We start from the raw sequence: 19,981 nt of genomic DNA, 5'->3' as shown, positions 1-19,981 counted from the left end.
ATGCATTTTTTAGATTATTAAACTTCAAATCGATGAAAAACTCTTAGTCCTAGCTGAATCGAAGTCTCCGACAGTGGTTGGATCTCCACCATTGGCATTCATCCAGAGCTCGAGTGGGAAATCCAGAATATTGATTATGTGCAAACTACACTGGGAAAAGACGACTACGATAGGGGTTTAATAGTGCTTATGGTGTGTCGTGAAGAAGATGTGAGGGTCTGACTTTTATTTGGTTAATCCTTTAATGGTATATAATAGTATTAATGGATTCAAGGGGAGATTCACTGACTAGAGGGAGTAGGTCCATAGAGGATAGATCACTGTGTTTTTGCTGGAGGAGAAAACAAACCGTCAAAAAATTGTGGGTCATTGGATTTTAATTTGCTTTTTGATTTAAAAAATCGGTTCAAACAATTTTCACCATCTTTTGGTAATTATCGTTTAAACTACTATTATTTGGTAAACATATTTTAAAATCACTACCCCTCGGTTAAAAACTCCAAAAATCACAAGAATTGTAGAAAGATAAGTAATATAGAATCCACAAGATTGATTTTTCTATTAAAGTCAACATGAGCTAGAAATACATTCAACATGTAAATGATAAAGATGATAATGAAAGCATGCTTATTAGTTATTAGTATATAAATACACAAGAATGAAAGAATGATTAAAGTTAGGTCTTGTAAGTAAAGGTATCATTTAAGATGGAAAAAGGATCAAACTAGCTCTATATGTACATATTTACTTGGTATAAAATGAGTTTAAAGTATGGGCCTAAAGTTAGTATAATTTGGACTTTGTGGCTACAAAACCCAATGCTCAAAGATGTCCTCGGATTGTTTTGTTTTCTACAAAGTTGGTGCTCTTCAAAAAAAAGTATAAAATGTAGTAGGAAACATGTTAAGAACCTATTAAAAGTAAGAAAGAAATGGCATTAAAGTATGATTTTTCATATTTAAGACCCAAGAAAGTAGTTTGTTGAATTTTCCAAATTGAATATAAAGTATAAAAACATGAAACTTTTGGCAATCTAAGCGTTCTTATGAACTTATAAACATATTATGATGTGAAAATTACATGAAAGATGTCCTAATATGCAAGTAAACACCCTACAAAAAGTATGATGGCCACATAAAAAATTTCAAGAAGTATCAAAATAGAAATTGGTTTTAAAGATTTAAAAGATCCTCAAACATAATCAAAGTATGGAAAGAAAAAAAAATGCACATATTTCTTTGATGGTACATATTTAGCTAATGAAACATGTTAGTGTGATACTGAAATGAGAAGATAAATGATATCAAGAGACATAAAGGAAAATGCATAAATGAATTATGCGGTTATAAAAAAAAGTAAGTTATTTAATTAAAAGAATCATAATAAATTTAAATTTTGGACAAAAAAATATAATATTAAAAAGTAGAGTATGTAAAAAGAAAAAAAAATTATTAACTTTGCATATAATAAATTTCGTTTACAAAAGACTAAACTGTAAAAATGGTCCCTGTGGTTTGCTTAAATTTGTCACTTTGGTCCAAAAATGTTTAGACTAGCACCAGAGGTCCAAAGTTTTCATTTTGTTGCTTGTTTGGTTCAATCTGTTTTGTTTTTTTTCAAAATGACGAATTTGCCCCTGTTAATATGATTTTTTTTCTAATTTCCAGATTTAAAAAAATAAAAAATAAAAAATATAAATATAAATAAAAATAAAATAAATCTCTCTCTCTCTCTCTCTCTCTCTCTCTCTCTCATATTTATTTGGGTTTTTGTCATAAAAGCTCTCAATTTTACATGAAATTGTGGGTTATGCCCAAAATTGGTTTTTCTGTGTGTTAAAGCCCCAACATACCGGAAAATTGGTTCACTTTTACCCCCGAACCAGATTTTACCTTGGATGGCCAGTCACATATTAGGTAATTGGGTGAAACTATTTGACTCGGACATGACGTGGCAATGTGCAAGTCACGTCAGCGTTGCTGGCTTTGAAGGAAAAAACAAACACTGGCTTTGAAGGAAAAAACAAACACTGGCTTTGAAGCTAATAGGTTTTGAACCCGGGTTTCCTGAAATATTATACTTAATATATATCACACAGGTGTTATTTTATTTATTTATTTATTATTATTATTATTATTATTAGTTTTCTTATTTATTATTATTATTATTATTATTATTATTATTATTAATTACCAAATTGGTGATGTGAGAGCTTTTACCATTGATTTCATTTTACTATGTATAGAAAAAAATGTCTAAAATGAAATTAAGTTACATATTTTGATTCATTTAAGACAAAATATAAATAAGTCTTTTGAAAATAAAGATTTAGTATTTGGCCATAACAAATTATATATATATATATATATATATATATATATATATATATATATATATATATATATATATATATATATATTACAAAAATTGGTATTTGAGAGGATTCACTCTCGGTTACTTTCAATTCTTTTTTCATTTTCATCACTTTACTTTTATTTGTTTTTATATTTTGTACCCCTAAATTATTTTTGATGTAACAATTTTTATCTTTATAATTTTAAAATTTATATATATATTCTTTCTCCTTAATTAATTTTTATTTAACAGTTTTCAACCTTTATAATTTTAAAATTAAATTATTAGTATTTTATACATTATAATTTGGTCTCTTACTAAATTTTAAAGTTACATTTTGGCCCCTTATATAATTTTTTAATAATGTTTTTTTTTATTAATTTCTTAAAGATACACTTTCAAGTCAATTGTTTGTATCCATGTTTTATTTTGATATTTTTGTGCTCCACTTTATATGATTTAATCGTCTTCGTTGTATATATGGTGTCAAATTGCGTTTTTTAACATACCGGAGCTTCCGCAGCAACACGCGGATGATCCAAACCCTAGTTATTATTATTTATTATTATTATTATTTATTATTTATAATTATTTTTTTTATTATTTATTATTATTATTATTATTATTATTTATTATTATTACTATTATTTATTATTATTATTATTATTATTATTTATTATTATTATTATTGTTATTATTATTATTATTATTATTTATTATTTATTATTATTATTATATTTACTATTATTATTATTTATTATTATTAATTTTATTATTTATTTATTTATTTATTTATTTATTATTATTATTATTATTTATAATAATTATTATTATTATGAATTTATACATATATTTTTATGCGTATAAAAAATGTATTTATAAACATAAGCATACATATTTATTTATTTTAAAAATGTGTGTATACATATATTCGTATGTTTACTTTTACGTATTTATATATGTATGTATGTATAAAAAGTTTATACTTTTTTTATATGTATAAAAAAGTTTTTATACATGTAAATAACATTTTATATGTATAATAAAAGTTTTTGTATGCATAAGTTTTTTTAATACATATAAATAACATTTTATACATTTTTTATACAGATAAAGTCATATAAATAACATTTTAAAATGTTTTTAATATAAAACAATACAAAGACATTTATATATGTATTTATAATGCATTTTTATATTTGTATGTATATAGTATGTTAAAGATATAAATATGTTTTTTTTTAAATATAAATATATTTAAAAAAATCATCTTATACATATTAAAACCGTATTTATAAATAATAATAATAATAATAATAATAATAATAATAATAATAATAATACTTATTATTTGATTATTCCAGCAAAATACACATTAAATATATTAAGTTAGGAGTTATAACACAAAACTTATTCTAGCTTGGTGGAAGTTCCTCTGCCTTATGGATTGGGAGACCAAGGTTCGATCCTTCCTGCCCCTATTTCTTTACTCTTTGCATTTTTTCCTCCAAATAAGCATTGTTGACGTGTTCGATTCAGCCCCTTTACGCCAGTCAACTATGGTGTTACCGACCCTGGAGGGTCAAATACGGTTAAGGGGCACAGATGGACAATTTATCCGGTTTTTGAGGCATTATCGTACAAAAAATCCGACTTTGGGCATAATCGACAATTTCATGTAAAATTGAGGGCTTTTATGACAAAAACCCTATTTATTTTTCTGATTTTCATATTTAAAAAAATAAAAAATAATAATAATAAATAAATCTCTCTCTCTCTCTCTCTCTCTCAAATCCATCAAATTCTCCATAGAAAATCTAGATCTTGACTTGAAATAACCATCGGAGAACAAAAAACGGCCACCGGAGAAGACGAACAGAGAAAATAATGGTGAATCTGGCGACTCTGGTGTCTAGCACGAGAATGTGTTCGGCGACTCCGGTGTATGGCAACCAATATTGTTAACGTATCTACCCAGATATAGTCGTTCCTATCATCATCATCATCTTCCCCACAAAGAAACCCTCAACCACAAGTGTTGCAACCACTGTCTTGAAACCCTAATGAAAATGTGAAAACCCTCAAAGGAAAATCTCTCTCTCTCTCTTTCCCTCTCTCTTTCCTTCTCTATCTTCCTCAGAAAACCCTAGATCTTTTATATCTTCGTTCTTCTCCATCGATTCTTCTCTGGTTGATGAAGGCTATCAAATCAGAGGGTTTTCAAGATTAAAGGGTTTTCATAGAGGTTCAACAGTAGAGGCGGTGTGGACCAATGGTTGTGGTAACAACTCCGACGAAGGGTTTCCAGATCGAAGGGTTTCTAGATCGACGACTATGTCAGCTCCGATGAAGGATTTCTAGATCAACGACTCCAATAGGTGGGGGCATTTGGGTTACTATGAAGCCGACGATAAGCACAAGGAAAACGGGAGGGGGTTGTTGCCCTCTTGACAGCCGAAAAACCTCACCTCCGGTGGAGGTTTTCTCGATTAAAACAGAAGAAGAAGAAAGGAGGCAGTAACAATAAGTACGGGAGTGTTTGGGTTGCTTGTCATCGAGAAAGAAGAAGAAAACATGGTTGGAACGGAGGGTTTTCCACACATTGAGAGAGAGAGAGAGAGAGAGAGATTTATTATTATTATTATTATTATTATTATTATTTATATTAATGTAACACCCAAAGTTTTGAAGACCAAGAAAGGAAAGAAAACCCTAAGTTTAGGGGTCGACTCGACGAGTCCAAGGAGGGACTCGGCGAGTCCGTGCGGGATCCGGGTCGAGGTGTAAGTGACCAACTCGGCGAGTCGGCCAAGTGGACTCGGCGAGTCTGGTCTGTGCAAGGAAAACCCTAAATTCGGGACTTGGAGCCTATTTAAGCGCCTCATTCTCTCCCCTAGGGTTCCTTTACTGCCTCTTTCACCCAGAACATTAAACCCTAGCCGCCATATCCTCTATTTGAGCCATTTGTTGCCTTGGAAGGTGAATTAAAGCTTGGAGAAGGAAGAAGGAACTTGGAGGAGCAAGAAGGGACCATAGATCTGGGATTGTGAGTTCATTCTGAGCATTTGGAGGTAATAAACTAGTTCCTGGACCCTTTTTGCACCTAGATCTATGTGTGGTTGTTGGGGCTTTTTAGCCATAATGTTATTATTTTGAGTTAGAAGCCAGATCTGAAGTTGCTACTTCAGATCTAAGCATATTATGGTCTTGAGAAGCATAAAGTAGCAGCCCTTGAGTTAATTATGGAGCCTCCTTGCCTTAAACCCTAGTTTGTGGTGTATTTTGCCTAGATCTCCTTCTCTACACGTAAAGTTTGCAACTTTACGTGAGGAATGGGCTTGGGAAGGGTAGATCTACAGTTTGGAGTCCATGCATGACTCAAAATTCCTCTGCATGTATGGAGATTTGAATGGACTCGGCGAGTCCTTTGAGTGGACTCGGCGAGTAGCATGAAGATTTGGAGAAACTCGACGAGTGGGATGAACAGCTCGTCGAGTCAGATGAAGTTAGGCAGGAACTCGGCGAGTTGGATGAACAACTCGGCGAGTCTATTGAAGGTTGTCTTGGACTCGGCGAGTCTGGTCGCGAAAACCCCAAACCCTTCGAGTTGAGACTCGAATCAGTGAGGAATGGAGACTCGGTGAGTTGGACAGGTCAGGACTCGGAAATCGGTAGACTCGGCGAGTCATGGACTGACTCGGCGAGTCGAGTCGCGAATAGAAGGACTCTGAACATATGAACTCGACGAGTCAATAGGGTGACTCGGCGAGTAGGGTTGACCTGGAAGGTTGACTTTGACTAGGACTTTGACCTTGACCAGAGTTGATTTGGTTGTCTTTCGGGGGTCAGTTAGACTCAGTGTTGCATTGACATTGGTAGCTCGGGGAGTGAGTGGAGCAGGAGTTCAGAGAGTTGTCGGGCAGCAGCTAGTGGGTTCATCAGCCAGTTCAGCCAGTGCAGGTGAGTTTCCTTTTATATGAATGGGTCTACGACCACAATGCTGACCCATGTAGTTATGAGTAGAAGACCCGGGGGTTAGCCCTAGGCACAGTATGCTAGTATGATATTCGGGACGAGGTCCAATGACAGAGGGCGGGTGCCTAAGGAATGGTTATGTGATAGTTTATACTTGTTGTCTGCGTGATACTTGTATGTGCCTTGTAGGGAGGTGAGTGTGGGCGAGGTCCTGTGTCTCACTAATTGCAGAGTGTGGATGGTGTTCCGCACCTCATTAGCAGTAGATCAGGGGCGAGGCCTAAGTTAGGGAAAGAGTGAGTGTGGGCTGGGCCCGTATCTCACTATCAGTAGGAGCATGGATGGGGTTCCATGACTCATCAGTAGAGTTCGGTTGTTAGGACCGGAGGGTAGTCAGACGCCCCAGAAACGTCTGACAGTATGTGATGATATGTTTATATGCTGGCAAGTTATGTTATATGTGATAGTGGTAGTAGGAGGGGGAATAGTCCCCAAGTTCGGTCGTTAGGACCGAAGGGTAGATCGGACACCCCAGATATGTCTGATAATATGTTATGTTATGATATTTGTGATAGTAGCTGAGTGTGGGCAAGGCCCGTATCTCAGAGATAGCGGAGTGTGGGCGAGGCCCGTACCTCCATGAGTGTGGGCGAGGCCCGTATCTCCTAGCTGATTAGTATATGATTGTATATACTTATATATTATGAGTTAGCGGTTGAGTGTGGGCAAGGCCTGTATCTCTCCGAGAGTGGAGTGTGGGCTAGGCCCGTATCTCCCAGATAGTAGAGTGTGGGCGAGGCCCGTATCTCCCGGCTAGCGAAGTGTGGGCAGGGCCCGTATCTTGACGAGTGTGGGTGAGGCCCGTATCTCCCGGCTAGCGAAGTGTGGGCAGGGCCCGTATCTTTACGAGTGTGGGCAAGGCCCGTAACTCCTAGCTGAATGTTGTATGTTATATGCTTGCATGGTATGTGGTAGGGTAGGGAACTCACTAAGCTTCGTGCTTACGGTTTTCAGTTTTGGTTTCAGGTACTTCCGGTAGCGGAGGGAAGAGCTCGGGGTGATCGCATGGCACACCATAGTTTAGACAGCCTGGAGATGTTTACTCTGATAACGAACATGTATTTTGGAAACTAATACTTTGTTTATGTTTTGAAATGATGAATTTGCTTAAAGTAATGTTTTATTAAAAGAAATTTTTAGCCTGAAATTTTGGGACGTTACAATTAAAATCAGAAAAATAAATATGAGAGAGAAAGAGAGATTTATTTTATTTTTATTTTTTTTTAAATCTGGAAATAAAAAAAATAAGAAAAAAAAGAAAATCATATTAACAGGGGCAAATTCGTCATTTTGAAAAAAATCAAAACAGATTGGACCAAACAAACAACAAAATGAAAACTTTAGACCTGTGATGCTAGTTCAAATCTTTTTGGACCAAAATTTCAATTTTAAGCTTACCATCTCTAAGTTTAGTCTTTACAAAAAAAAAAAAAAAAAAAAAACATTGTTAAGTTACAAAAAAAATTTCCAAGTTCCAACAACCCCTAAGAGTGCAACAACCCACCTACCACCTATATCACCAAACCCCCCATCAAATCTTTCTTTATAAATTTCCTGGATGAGTCGCCATCGGATTCCAAACACAAATTTGGCTCAACCATGTCTGCTCAAATTTCCGGCATTTCTTCCACATGCTCTACTGCCTCCTGCAAAGATCATTCTCTCAGACTCGGGTTTGATTCACTGAGCTCCAACAGAGCAACATCAATCTCGTTTTCTTCTCAGCTGAACACCAATTTGTCAATCAAGTATGTTGCTATTGGTATTCACTTGATACTGTTATAATTTTGCTTTGAATTGGCATTTTAACGTACTAAAATTTGTGTTGCGATTGAAGTAACTCAGTTAGGTTGTTTAATTACTCGGATACATATTTTTGGTTTGTTCGGGAAACGAATTTATTAGTTGATCGCATATTTTTGGATAATTTGAATAGATTGCATTTTATTTATAAACAAAAGGGCATTCCGGTTTGCTATACAATAGAGAAGCTGGGCTTATCGCTTTAAAAAACCTCCCATTAATGTATGCAAAGCTCCGAATCTGCTGTAATACCTATCTTATACCTATCTTAAACCTTGAATTTATGCTTCTGATTTGGATCTTAAAGCTCCAATTTCGTAGTCGTGGTCCCACATCCCCTATAGGGATGAGCGTTTTGCTCGAAACGTAGTTTAAGCCTTAAGGTCATCATTCATCAAATCTGATGATCAGATTCCTGGAAACTGCTAATCTGCTACTAGTTCTCTTGAAGGATTCAAATTTTACATTTATAACCAGAAACATATCAATTACTGTGCTTGAATTGTTGTTATCGAAAATCATGATTCAGGTTCCATAAATTACTATACAAAACCTTCATTTAGGTGCTAAACTTAATGCTATAAACAGATGGCGATATTATTCCAACTTATTTATATATTTTTGGTTCTATTTGTATTTTTGAGTAGATCTTTGGAGACTAGAAGAAGGCATAAGACCTCTAAAATCTGTTCAGCAGTAATAGTAGAAAGCAACTCTGAACAAATGGAACTTGATACAAGTCTGAGCCCTAGAGTCAACTCTGTAAAGCCTTCAAAAACAGTGGCTATAACTGACCAAGCAACTGCACTTGTTGAAGCTGGTGTTCCTGTCATTCGTTTAGCTGCTGGAGAACCTGATTTTGACACCCCATCTGTTATTGCTGAGGTAGCTCACTCAATGATATATCTGTCAATTATTTATCCAATCTACTCCTTACATTTCTATAAAGTTTAAATCTTTATATCTTTTTCATTATAAATAGGCTGGAATAAATGCAATTCGTGAAGGGTTCACAAGATATACTCCAAATGCAGGTACCCTAGAACTACGAACTGCTATATGCAAGAAACTAAAGGGTAAGTTTTAAATGTAAGAAACACAACTTAAGGGTGGATATGGACATATACTTCATAATTCTTAAGTATTTTCCTTCATTTATTATTGCAGATGAGAATGATATTTCCTACACACCTGACCAGGTTGTGGTTAGTAATGGGGCAAAACAGAGTATACTACAAGCAATCCTTGCTGTTTGTTCCCCAGGAGATGAGGTTAAGTGCTGTTTACTTTTTGCTATATAAATTTTTTTATAAAATTATGTAAATAAACTACTTGTTTGTAGTAGTTGTGAGATTATTTACGCAACTTAAAAGGTATAGTTTCATAAATCTTAAATCATAATGGATTTTACAACATTGAACTATGAAAAATCTACCAATGTCATACAGAATAAAAGCAATTTTCATTCCTATAATAGGGTAGTTTTTTCAAATTAGAATGTTCTTGCATCTAGCCCTTTATCTTACAAGCTTTCTAATTTTTCAGGTTATAATTCCAGCTCCCTTTTGGGTGAGTTACCCAGAAATGGCAAGGTTGGCTGATGCGACACCTGTCATTCTTCCTGCAAGAATCTCTGAAAATTTTCTCTTAGATCCAAAGCTTCTTGAATCCAAGCTTACAGAGAAGTCAAGACTGCTAATTCTTTGCTCTCCATCTAACCCAACAGGCTCTGTTTATCCTAAGAAACTTCTTGAACAGATTGCTCAAGTTGTTGCAAAGCATCCAAGACTCCTGGTAAAATGACCAAATTACCCTCAGCCTGAATTTGCTACACAGGACTAGACTATATCACTAGACAAGCTTTGTAGGGCTATTGACATCAGTCCTAGTGTGTAACAAACACAGGTTTAATTTTAAATATTGTGAACCTTAAGTTTTTATTGGTTTCTTTTCAGGTGCTCTCTGATGAAATATATGAGCATATAATATACTCGCCAGCTGTCCACACAAGCTTTGCATCTTTGCCTGGCATGTGGGAAAGGACACTAACAGTCAATGGGTTCTCTAAGGTATATATATATATACACATATACATATACTGATATACATATGTATATGCATATGATAAATAAGGTATGGCTCATTTAGTGTGCATATTTATTTGTTGTAGGCTTTTGCAATGACTGGATGGAGGCTTGGATATATTGCTGGTCCTAAACACTTTGTTGCTGCTTGTAACAAAATTCAAAGTCAGGTAAATATTTATATAATTGCACCTTCTTTATACATTTCCATTTCTATAATCTGAAAGATAATCAAGATTATCTAGATGAAATGCTGTAAGAACAAAAACTGTTTCTTTTTGGACTGAATGAGAGTAAATGACCATTTCACCCTTATGTTTGGAGGACGTGGTGTATGAACAAAGACTTTTTTTTAATGGACCGAATGAACTGTGTGCTGTATGAACAAGGACTTACTTTTTATGAGTGAATGACAATATTATCCTTCTGTCTGGATGAAGTGCTGTATTAATAAAGACTGTTTCTTGTTTGGACTGAATGAACTGAGTCAATGACCGGTTTACCCTTCTGTTTGGAGGAAGCGGTATACGTATGAACAAAGAGTAGACTTTTTTTTTTTTTGGATCGAATGAACTGTCTCAATGAGAATAAAGACCATTTTATCCTTGTGTCTGGAGGAAGTATTCTATAAATGAAGAACATTTGTTTCTTTTTGTCTGAACGAGAGAGTGAATGACCATTTTACCCTTATATTTTGAGGAAATGATGTATGGACGAAGACTGTTTCTTTTCTGGATCAAATGAACTGTCTCTCTGAAAGAGAGAGAGTAAATGACCATTTTACCCCTCTGCTTTGTTGACTCAGTCAACTTCAGGTGCGAGTAGTATAGCTCAAAAAGCGGCTGTGGCTGCTTTAGGAATGGGACATGCAGGTGGAGCAGCAGTTTCACAAATGGTCAAAGCATTTCGTGAAAGAAGAGATTTTTTGGTCAAAGCTTTCGGGGAATTAGATGGTGTCAAAATATCTGAACCTCAGGTATAAGATTAAGAGCATCTCAAATCATTGACTTAATGTGTAGCTTTTTAGTTTTGCCATGTCATCTTTCCACTGACTTTATCAAACAAAATGCTGTTAACTTAAATCCTCTCCAATCATTGACAACTTTTCAAAAGCTTTTTTTTAGAAATTAACAACTAATCCATCGTCATCTTTGTGAAATATTTGTAAATCTCCTCATCTAATTGGTTATTTTTTTACGCATGTAAAAAGTACATAACAATAACATTACTTTGCAGGGTGCTTTCTACTTGTTTCTTGATTTCAGCTATTACTATGGTAATGAGGTGGATGGCTTTGGTTTGATTAATGATTCTGAATCTTTGTGTCGGTATTTGCTTGAAAAGGGCCAGGTAATAATAATAATAATAATAATTTACCAAAAACACCTTCTTAAGGGCTAGTTTCAACACTCAGGATGAGGACATTTATGTCTTTTGGACTAACAAGAGATCCGGAGCAAGTCCCTGACATCAATCTCGGTCCCAGTCAGTTTGCAATAAATTGAAATTATTATTTAAATTGAGTTTTAAGGTCAAACGGACATATTGAATTTCCCAGGTTGCCCTTGTTCCTGGAGATGCATTTGGGGATGACACGTGTATCAGGATCTCATATGCAGCATCTCTCTCCACCTTACAAGCAGCTTTTGAGAGAATCAAGAAGGCTGTTCTCACTCTCAAGTCTTAAATCCCCGTTATCAGTTTAAATCTTTGCCTTTATTTGCAAGTCAGGGGCAAATTTGTCACTTTTGCATTCATAATGGGTGTTTTCGTAATTTGCATGAAAATTTGTATTTTTCTTAGGTGATTGGTATGATAAAATTTTGTGATTTTTACGTTGTACCATGTATAATATAAGCTATTAACTTGCAAGCGACAAAAGAATAAAGTTGATAACTTCGTTTTAAAATGTAAAATGCGTTTGGTTGTAGAAATTGATTTCATTTTTCTAGAAAATATTTTCAAAAAATAGAGTTGAGTTTTCAATGAAAATTTTAGAAAACACATTTGGTTAAAACCGGTGGAGGTTTTTTTTTTTTTTTTTTTTTTTTTTTTTTTTTTTTTTTTTTTTTTTTTTTTTTTCTGTTTTAGAAATTTAGAAAACTTTGGAAAACTATAAAAATCACTTATCTAATTTACATACAATTTGGAAAATAAAATTTTTCATTTTTTTGGAATTTTTTTGAGATCTGAATCTACCAAAAGCCTTTTCAAAAATTTCATGGAAAAATGGAAAATTTTCCACAATCAAATGCACTTTAAGCTGCGTTTGATTGTGGAAAATTGTTTCAGTTCTCTTTGAAAAGTTGTCAAAAAAAGGAGTTGAATTTTTTATTTTTAGTTTTCGGTGAAAAATTTTAAAGATGTGTTTGGTTAACTTACTCGAGAATTTTTATTTTTCATTTTAGAAAAAAAAAAAAAACGTATTTGGTTATGTATTTGTTTTTTTTGTAAAAGAAACTATTTTCTTAAGTTGCCAACAGACCTGAAAAAAATGTAATAAAATGACAATGAATTATGAGTTTTTGTTTTACTATCCAGGTCACATTCTAATTTTACACTTTTGCCTTAGATTTTAAAATTTGTTACAAATTTTGTCTAAATGTTAAAATTTGTTACTAATATGGTCCAAACGTTTTAATTTACAAATACGCCCCAAATTTGTTTTTTTTCTTTTTCTTTTTTTACAAATATACTATTTTACAACCTTTTTAAAGGTTTTTTATAAACTTTTTTTTTACAAATGTGCAATTTTTGAATGTGACCTGCCTAGAAAAATAAAACTCATAGTTCGTTACCATTTTATTACTTTTTTTTTTGGGTTTGTTGGAAACATGTTTCTTTTTCAAAAACAATTTAAACCTATTTAAAATAACAAATTGGAAAATGAAAACCGATGGAAAATACATAACCAAACACGTTTTCTTATTTTTTAAAATGGAAAATAAAAACTTAGGGTGCGTTTGGTTGTAGAAAACTATTTTCATTTTCTAAGAAAATGTTTTCAGAAAATTGAGTTGAGTTTTCATTTTTAATTTTCAATGAAAATTTTAGAAAATGTGTTTGGTTGGAAATGATGGAGTTTTCATTTTTCATCTTAGAAATTTGGAAAACTTTGGAAAACTGTAAAACTCGCTTTTCTAATTTACATACAATTTGAAAAACTTAAGGGTGTGTTTAGTTGCGGAAAAATGGACCGTTTTCCGGTAAAAATTTCCTAGAAAAATAAGAATTTTGAAAACGCGTTTGGTTCGTCTGTTTTTCTAAATTTTTCACGAAAAATGAAAATTGTTTTTCCTTTAACTAAATGCAACCTAAAATTTTCATTTTCTTAGAAAACTTTGGAAAATTGAACGAACCAAACGCGTTTTCAAAATTTCCGTTTTTCTTGGAAAATTTTCCACAACCACACGCACCCTTAAGGTTTCGTTTGGTTGTGGAAAATTTTCCAACTTTCCATGAAAATTTTGAAATCAGGTTTGATTAATTCAATTTTCAAAAAAATTCCAAGAAAATGAAAATTTTCTGCTTACCAAATTGTATGTAAATTAGAAAAATGATTGTTATAATTTTCAAAGTTTTCTAAATTTCTAAAATGGAAAATGATAACTCCACCAGTTTTGACCAAACACGTTTTCTAAAACTTAACTCTATTTTCTAAAATCGTTTTCTTGATAAATGAAAACAAGTTGGAAAACTGAAAAAATGTTTTAACCAAATGCGTTTTCTAAATTTTCTACTGAACACTGAAAATAAAAACTCCAACTCCTTTTGTTGAAAACTTTTCTAAGAAAAATGAAGATAAGTTGGAAAACTGAAAAAAAAAAATGTTTTAACCAAATGCATACGTTTACTAAATATTCTACTGAAAACTGAAAATAAAAAGTTAAAAACTCCACCTCCATTTGATGAAAACTTTTCTAAGAAAACTGAAAACAGTTTTCAACAACGAATTATTTATTTTCCTTTTTTTTTTCTAGAATTTTCGCCAGCTTTCATCATTTTAATCAACAGACGATAATGAATGAAAATTGAGTGTTTTATGCAGATGGCTTAGAGCAGTTCCTCTATCCTTGATTCCAGTGACTTTGTCTCTATGAATCCTGATGGTGAGACCTTTATCACTTGTCACAGTGGCTCAAATCCCTGCTATCAGTTTAAATCTCACCTTAAATTATGCTCATGTTAGGGGTAAACTTGTCATTTTCACATACTGTAAGTGATGTTAATAAAGGGTATTTTGTAACTTTTATGGAACATTGTATTTTTCTTAGATAATTGTGATAGAACTTTGTGATTATTACATTGTACAATGATAGAATTGTGTGATTGTTACAATGGACCTTGTATAATACGATCTTTTAACTCATAAACAACACAAGGAACTTAATGATCCAAGTCAAAATGGTAATAGTTAAATTTCTATCAACTGATTATCTGACTATTTAGAGATTTATAACAAAATTATAGTTAAGAGAAAATAAATTGTCATATGCGATATACAAATACTTCTACAAAATATAAGAATATCACTTGGGTTTGTTTGAGGGCCTCTGAATGATTAAGAGACTCTGAATGATACAACAACATTGAATCAAATGAGTATAATCAATTTTGTCATACATAATCACTTTTGAGATGCACGTATATGATACCCTCTTAATGGGTTGGATAAGAAAAAAATGAAGTGTTAACAATAGAGTTTGCTAATAACATCTATTTTGCCAAAATTTCTTATATATTGTTAGGTCTATTACAAATCTAGAAGAATATACAACTTTTCATGCATGAAGTACAAGTCATTGTAGCATGATTGTACATCTATTTCTTGGTATACAACTGTTCATGCATGAAGTACAAGTCGTTGTAGCATGATTGTACATCTATTTCTTGGTAGTGAAACCAGGGATTGCGTCATTGGTCATCACAAAGTCATTACCAAGGCATGGGGGCTTTGCTGCTCCATAGTAAAAGAAGGCCATCATCTTTGACAACTCGTCAGCTGTTCGAATTTCTGAAAATTAACAAAACAAAAATAAATTAATAGGGGCAAATCTGTAATTTTGGTCAAAAGCATCTTTTGTCCATTGATCTCGCTTTTCAGCCCAAAACTAATAATTTTGGACATGTTTGATATCCCATCAAAACCACAACATTTTATTTGACATAGAGTAAGTTACATTTTTGGTCAATTTTTGCGATTTTGGTCCTAGATAGTTTTCTTTTGCAATTTTGATCCTTATTTGAGGCTTTTGTAATTGTAACAATTTTGGTTCCGGTTCCAAGTGACTATATTTTCGGGACCAAAATTGCAAAAATCGGCTATATTTAGGGACCTTTACTAAAAACATGTACCAAAACATTACAAAGAACTCAGATAAGGACCAAAACTGCAAGAGAAAACTTATTGGGACCAAATGAGCAAAAATCAACTAGACTTAGGGACCAGTACTGTAATTTACTCTGACATATGAAATTGTTTGTCATTTTCATAAAGGACCCTAAATGCAAGAAATAGCAAATTACAAGGACTAGTATAAAAGTTAACAATTTAAAGTACAAGATCCTCATAATAGATAATTTCAAAGTACAATGATATAATAAGAAGAAATGAAAGTACAATGCTATTATTAAAAAAAATATAGGAAAATACATGGCTATTTTTTCATTTAACCCGTATTTACAATACTTTTTAACTTGTGTTGTGGGCATCTACTTCAGCCACGTAATCAAAAAGGGGTAAAACGGGAAACTCAGCAAATCATGAGCATCTTATCAGTAGAGGGGTAATTTAGGTATCTTACTTATTTAGTTTGTTGCAACAGAGTAGTACTTAAGGGGGTAGAGGGGAAGGGAGAATGTATTTTTTATGTCTTTGGTAATACAATGAGTCTTTGTTTAATTCTATTCTTGTTTTTTGATTTTATATAAAAGTCAGTTTTTAGCATGGGCCCACATCTAAATGCAAGAAAAAAGAAATAAAAGTAGGATGCTATAATAAACAAAATCTTTATACCTTTTTCACGGTGTAAAATCTTTCCAACTTTTGTAAATATGAGCTCAGGAAAAACAGAAACTCCAAGTGTTGACACTAAGTCACACTCCACAACAGCATCAATCGCAACACACTGTTAAAAGTTAAAAAGTTAAAAGTTAAAACAAACAATAAATGTTAATTAATATACACACATATCAGTGAAAATGATGAAATTTTGGTTACCCTTGGTGAAGGTATTCTACAATCCCATATAATTTGTATTGCTTTTTCCAACTGATCACGAGCCATTTCATTTTCTTTTGGTCTGAAAAAAATAAAAATGATTTAAAAAGGTAAATAAAAATGGTTTTAAAAAGCTATAATTAGATAGATTAGGTAACCTTCTATAACGATTATGAACAAGAACAATCAAGGGGCTAAGATCTTGAAACACAGTGTCCTCCCATTCTTCAGACTTAATGTCTTTAATAGCCCTAATATCTTGCCAATTAACTTCACCATCACTATCATAATCTTCATCATCTTTTTTCACGTTTTTAATTGTCATTTTATCAAAAAATTGACTGAAATTAAAACCCCTTCCTTCTGCATCTTCAGGCCAATCTGGATCCTCTTCATCTACAACAAGTGGATAATCAGATAAAAGTTTTTCCATCATTTTTTTCTTTTCTTCAGGGTCAACGTCTTTGACTTCAGGGTTCATTTCGATCATTTGTCTTATCTTTTTCCTGAATTCTATCCTTTCATCTTCATCCATTTCAAAATCACTATCATCATCATCATCATCATCAATCTTGCTTGATTTTGTGGATTCTTTCTTTTTATCATCATCACAATCCAGAATTTCAACTTTGGAAGCTCTTAAAAAACTTCTTTCTGTCTGTTATTGCAAGGCATTTGCGATTTATTATAAGGTTAAATGCAATAAATCGCTGTCTTAATAGAAAGAAACAAAAGTAGGATACTAATGTATATAGGGTTCTTCTATAATAAACAAACTAGATAAAAACGTAAGTTGTTATATCTTGCATTTTGCCCTATATAGTAGGGGCTATTAGCATAATATAAGCAGTTAACAAGTAAATTCAAATAAAAGAAACTAGTAAAATTATACCAGAAACATCGACCTTGGCAAATGAATGGTTGTAAAAGGCATCTTGTTGAATGAAATAGAAGCTTTTAATAAATTCTCCTTTGCAAATAAAGGTTGAGAAAATGGCAGCATACTTAATAAAGACATTTCCACGATGTTTCCAATTCCCAATTCCAGTGTTTTGAATTGAAACCCTAGAGAAATAATCAAAGAAAATAAAATTTAGTTAATTATATAATCTGAATGGAAACCATGCCCGAAACCCTAGCTGAGTTGAGAACAGTTCATCAATAATCCAAGAAAATCCAGAGGAAACGATAATTTGGATTGTGAATTGTGAAATGTTCCCTATTATTTCAAGTATTACAAATTTGGTCCCTGAACTATTCATTAATCTACAAGTTCAGTTAATTAAGAACTTATTTTGTTTTTTTTGGCCTGAAATAGTCATTTTCGTCTCTTTTTTAGCAGAGGTGGCGAAATGGAGGGTTTGGATTGGATTGAATTGATGAAATGGAAAATGGGTCAAAATGGGTTAAGTGTTCAAATGGGCACTTGGTTATGGGTTAGAGGTGTATAATTGGGTTGACCCACTAAGCCCTTTTTTTGTTCAATTTCTTATTGAATTTTATAAATCAATATATAAAAATGCAACTCTAAAAATTATTATTTACCCAAAAAGAAAGTATAGCATCATATCAAAGAAAACTAAAATAAATAAAGAAGTCATTGTCGGACTAAGAATAAATAAATTAAATAAAGAAATTTTAGATGGTTTTCTATTCATGGATGTTGCAGCCCTAACATTTATGCAAGTTTCTCAGGTGCATTTTCATATATTTCGTTCTTAATTATATAAAACTTATCAAGGAAAAAGTAAAACCAATTCTGGCCCATTAGGGTTTGGATATTGCCATATTGGTTTGATACTATTATGGTTTGAAGATATTGACATGTTGTATCATCATTTGATGTCATGTTCATAAGATACATTCAAATTCTTGTAGGCCATAACGATTTCATTTTTTTTTTTTGTTACTTTACCTTGTTTTAATTTGTATGGAGAGAGTTTGCATTGTCACCTGAGTTGAAAAGTTTTTTTTCTTTGATGTTAGAATTATCTATTTGTGTATTGGTATAGTTTTTGAAAGTACAGTTAGTTTGTGTGTAGCCTAAATAAGAAAAGCTGAAAAGTATGCTGTTTATTGATAATATTAACCCCTTTTGCTATGTGATTATGATAATTATGTAAAATTGTAGAGTCTGATGATTGCTCTGAGGGTTTTGATGCCTAACACAACATTATACTTGTAAACTATTTCTCATTAGACATTCTACTTGAAAAAATTCCAACCAATTGTAGCGATGGGTAGTAAAATGCCCTAAAAAAAACAAATTAAAAGTACTACTAACAATTAAACCCAAACAGTATCGACTGTAAGTTGAACGACAAAAGAAAAGGAAATTCTTAGCAAAAACAGATTGAAAGAAAAGAAAACCTAAAAGTGTACATAGGCAGCGAAGGAGAAGAAAAGGTGGGTCGATGTTTACCTGCGTAAACTGAAGAGCGTGGGTTATTGGGCGCGGAGCTGGAAAGCTTCAAGATTTATGGCGATAAGGGTTTATCATTTATGAGGGTAAACAATTGCAAAGGGTAAAGAAAACCCGAAAAGAAAGAAACATCCGTTACCTCCGTCAGAAGAAAGACGCAGGAAGAGGCAGTGAAAGGAATTGACATTTGTGAATCTGTTTTACTAGTGAGCTTTTTTTTTTTTTTAAATAGTAATATTTCCTAATACTTTTCATAAAATGTTAACAAAATTTTAATTTTAATCAACCAAATGTAGGTTGGTATAGCATTCCAAAAATATCAAGTAAAAATTTCATTTTAAATGAGTTAAAATTATTCATTTATTGTTCTAAAAGACAATCAAAGTCAAATGTTCACAAAGAATCAGAGTAATTCGTAAAACATTCGGTGTGAAATAAATCTTCATGGGATGCAGTGTAAGCCGGACCCTTACCAGAAATACCTGAAACATTTTAAACATAAACTGTAAGCACAAAGCTTAGTTTTTTTTTTTTTTTTTTTTTTGATCAAGAACTTCAACATGGATTAATTTAATTATCATCGTACAACAAGTGAGATGACAAACGGGCAACAAGCTGCACCGCTAAGCCTTTTTGTATAGCAAAACTCAATCTTTTAAAGACTACATTCATAGAACTAGGGGATATACCATTGCAATGCATGATCCGTTGTACTCTATTAAGAAGCTCTACCGCATCCGATGCGAGGAAACCAAACGTATCAAATGCAAATGGTATGAACACGTGTTGATTTTCCATGCTATACATACATATCAGTACAAAGCTAACCGGGTCTATTTCACCCCCAAGCTAAGTAGTTAATATCGACGATTTCCAGGTGGGATATCAGATATCGGTGCTTTTCAAAATAGCGGTGTCAAATATCGGTCCAAAATATCGCACCTAAAAAATCGGTGATATTTACCGATATTTAACCAATATTTACTGATATTTTCAGGTGGGATATCGGTTAAGTAATTTTACTTGTTTTTTTTAGTGTTAAGTCATGGCCTTAAGTTGTAT

The 19,981-nt window shown here is 32.7% G+C and overlaps 2 protein-coding genes across 2 annotated transcripts; one reads left to right on the top strand and one right to left on the bottom strand.

The window, feature by feature from the left end:
• The first annotated feature begins 7,923 nt into the window (after positions 1-7,923).
• Positions 7,924-12,193, top strand: LOC111876622 (bifunctional aspartate aminotransferase and glutamate/aspartate-prephenate aminotransferase). Its single transcript, XM_023873169.3, has 10 exons — positions 7,924-8,138; positions 8,841-9,078; positions 9,176-9,269; positions 9,361-9,464; positions 9,739-9,987; positions 10,149-10,262; positions 10,364-10,447; positions 11,083-11,253; positions 11,514-11,627; positions 11,836-12,193. The coding sequence occupies exons 1-10, from the start codon at positions 7,990-7,992 to the stop codon at positions 11,962-11,964; spliced, it is 1,446 nt and encodes a 481-aa protein (XP_023728937.1). The 5' UTR covers positions 7,924-7,989; the 3' UTR covers positions 11,965-12,193.
• A 2,786-nt stretch (positions 12,194-14,979) lies between these two features.
• On the bottom strand, positions 14,980-19,075 carry LOC111876623 (thioredoxin-like fold domain-containing protein MRL7L, chloroplastic). The gene is made up of 6 exons (XM_023873170.3): positions 18,920-19,075; positions 17,390-17,562; positions 16,656-17,155; positions 16,498-16,579; positions 16,294-16,405; positions 14,980-15,291 (listed from the first exon to the last, which is right to left on the bottom strand). The coding sequence occupies exons 2-6, from the start codon at positions 17,513-17,515 to the stop codon at positions 15,161-15,163; spliced, it is 951 nt and encodes a 316-aa protein (XP_023728938.1). The 5' UTR covers positions 17,516-17,562; positions 18,920-19,075; the 3' UTR covers positions 14,980-15,160.
• Between the last annotated feature and the right edge of the window lie 906 nt (positions 19,076-19,981).

The sequence above is a fragment of the Lactuca sativa genome, chromosome 4, assembly GCF_002870075.4.
Source record: "Lactuca sativa cultivar Salinas chromosome 4, Lsat_Salinas_v11, whole genome shotgun sequence".
Classification (NCBI taxonomy): Eukaryota; Viridiplantae; Streptophyta; class Magnoliopsida; order Asterales; family Asteraceae; genus Lactuca; species Lactuca sativa.
This window is presented reverse-complemented; position numbering and strand designations above follow the sequence as displayed.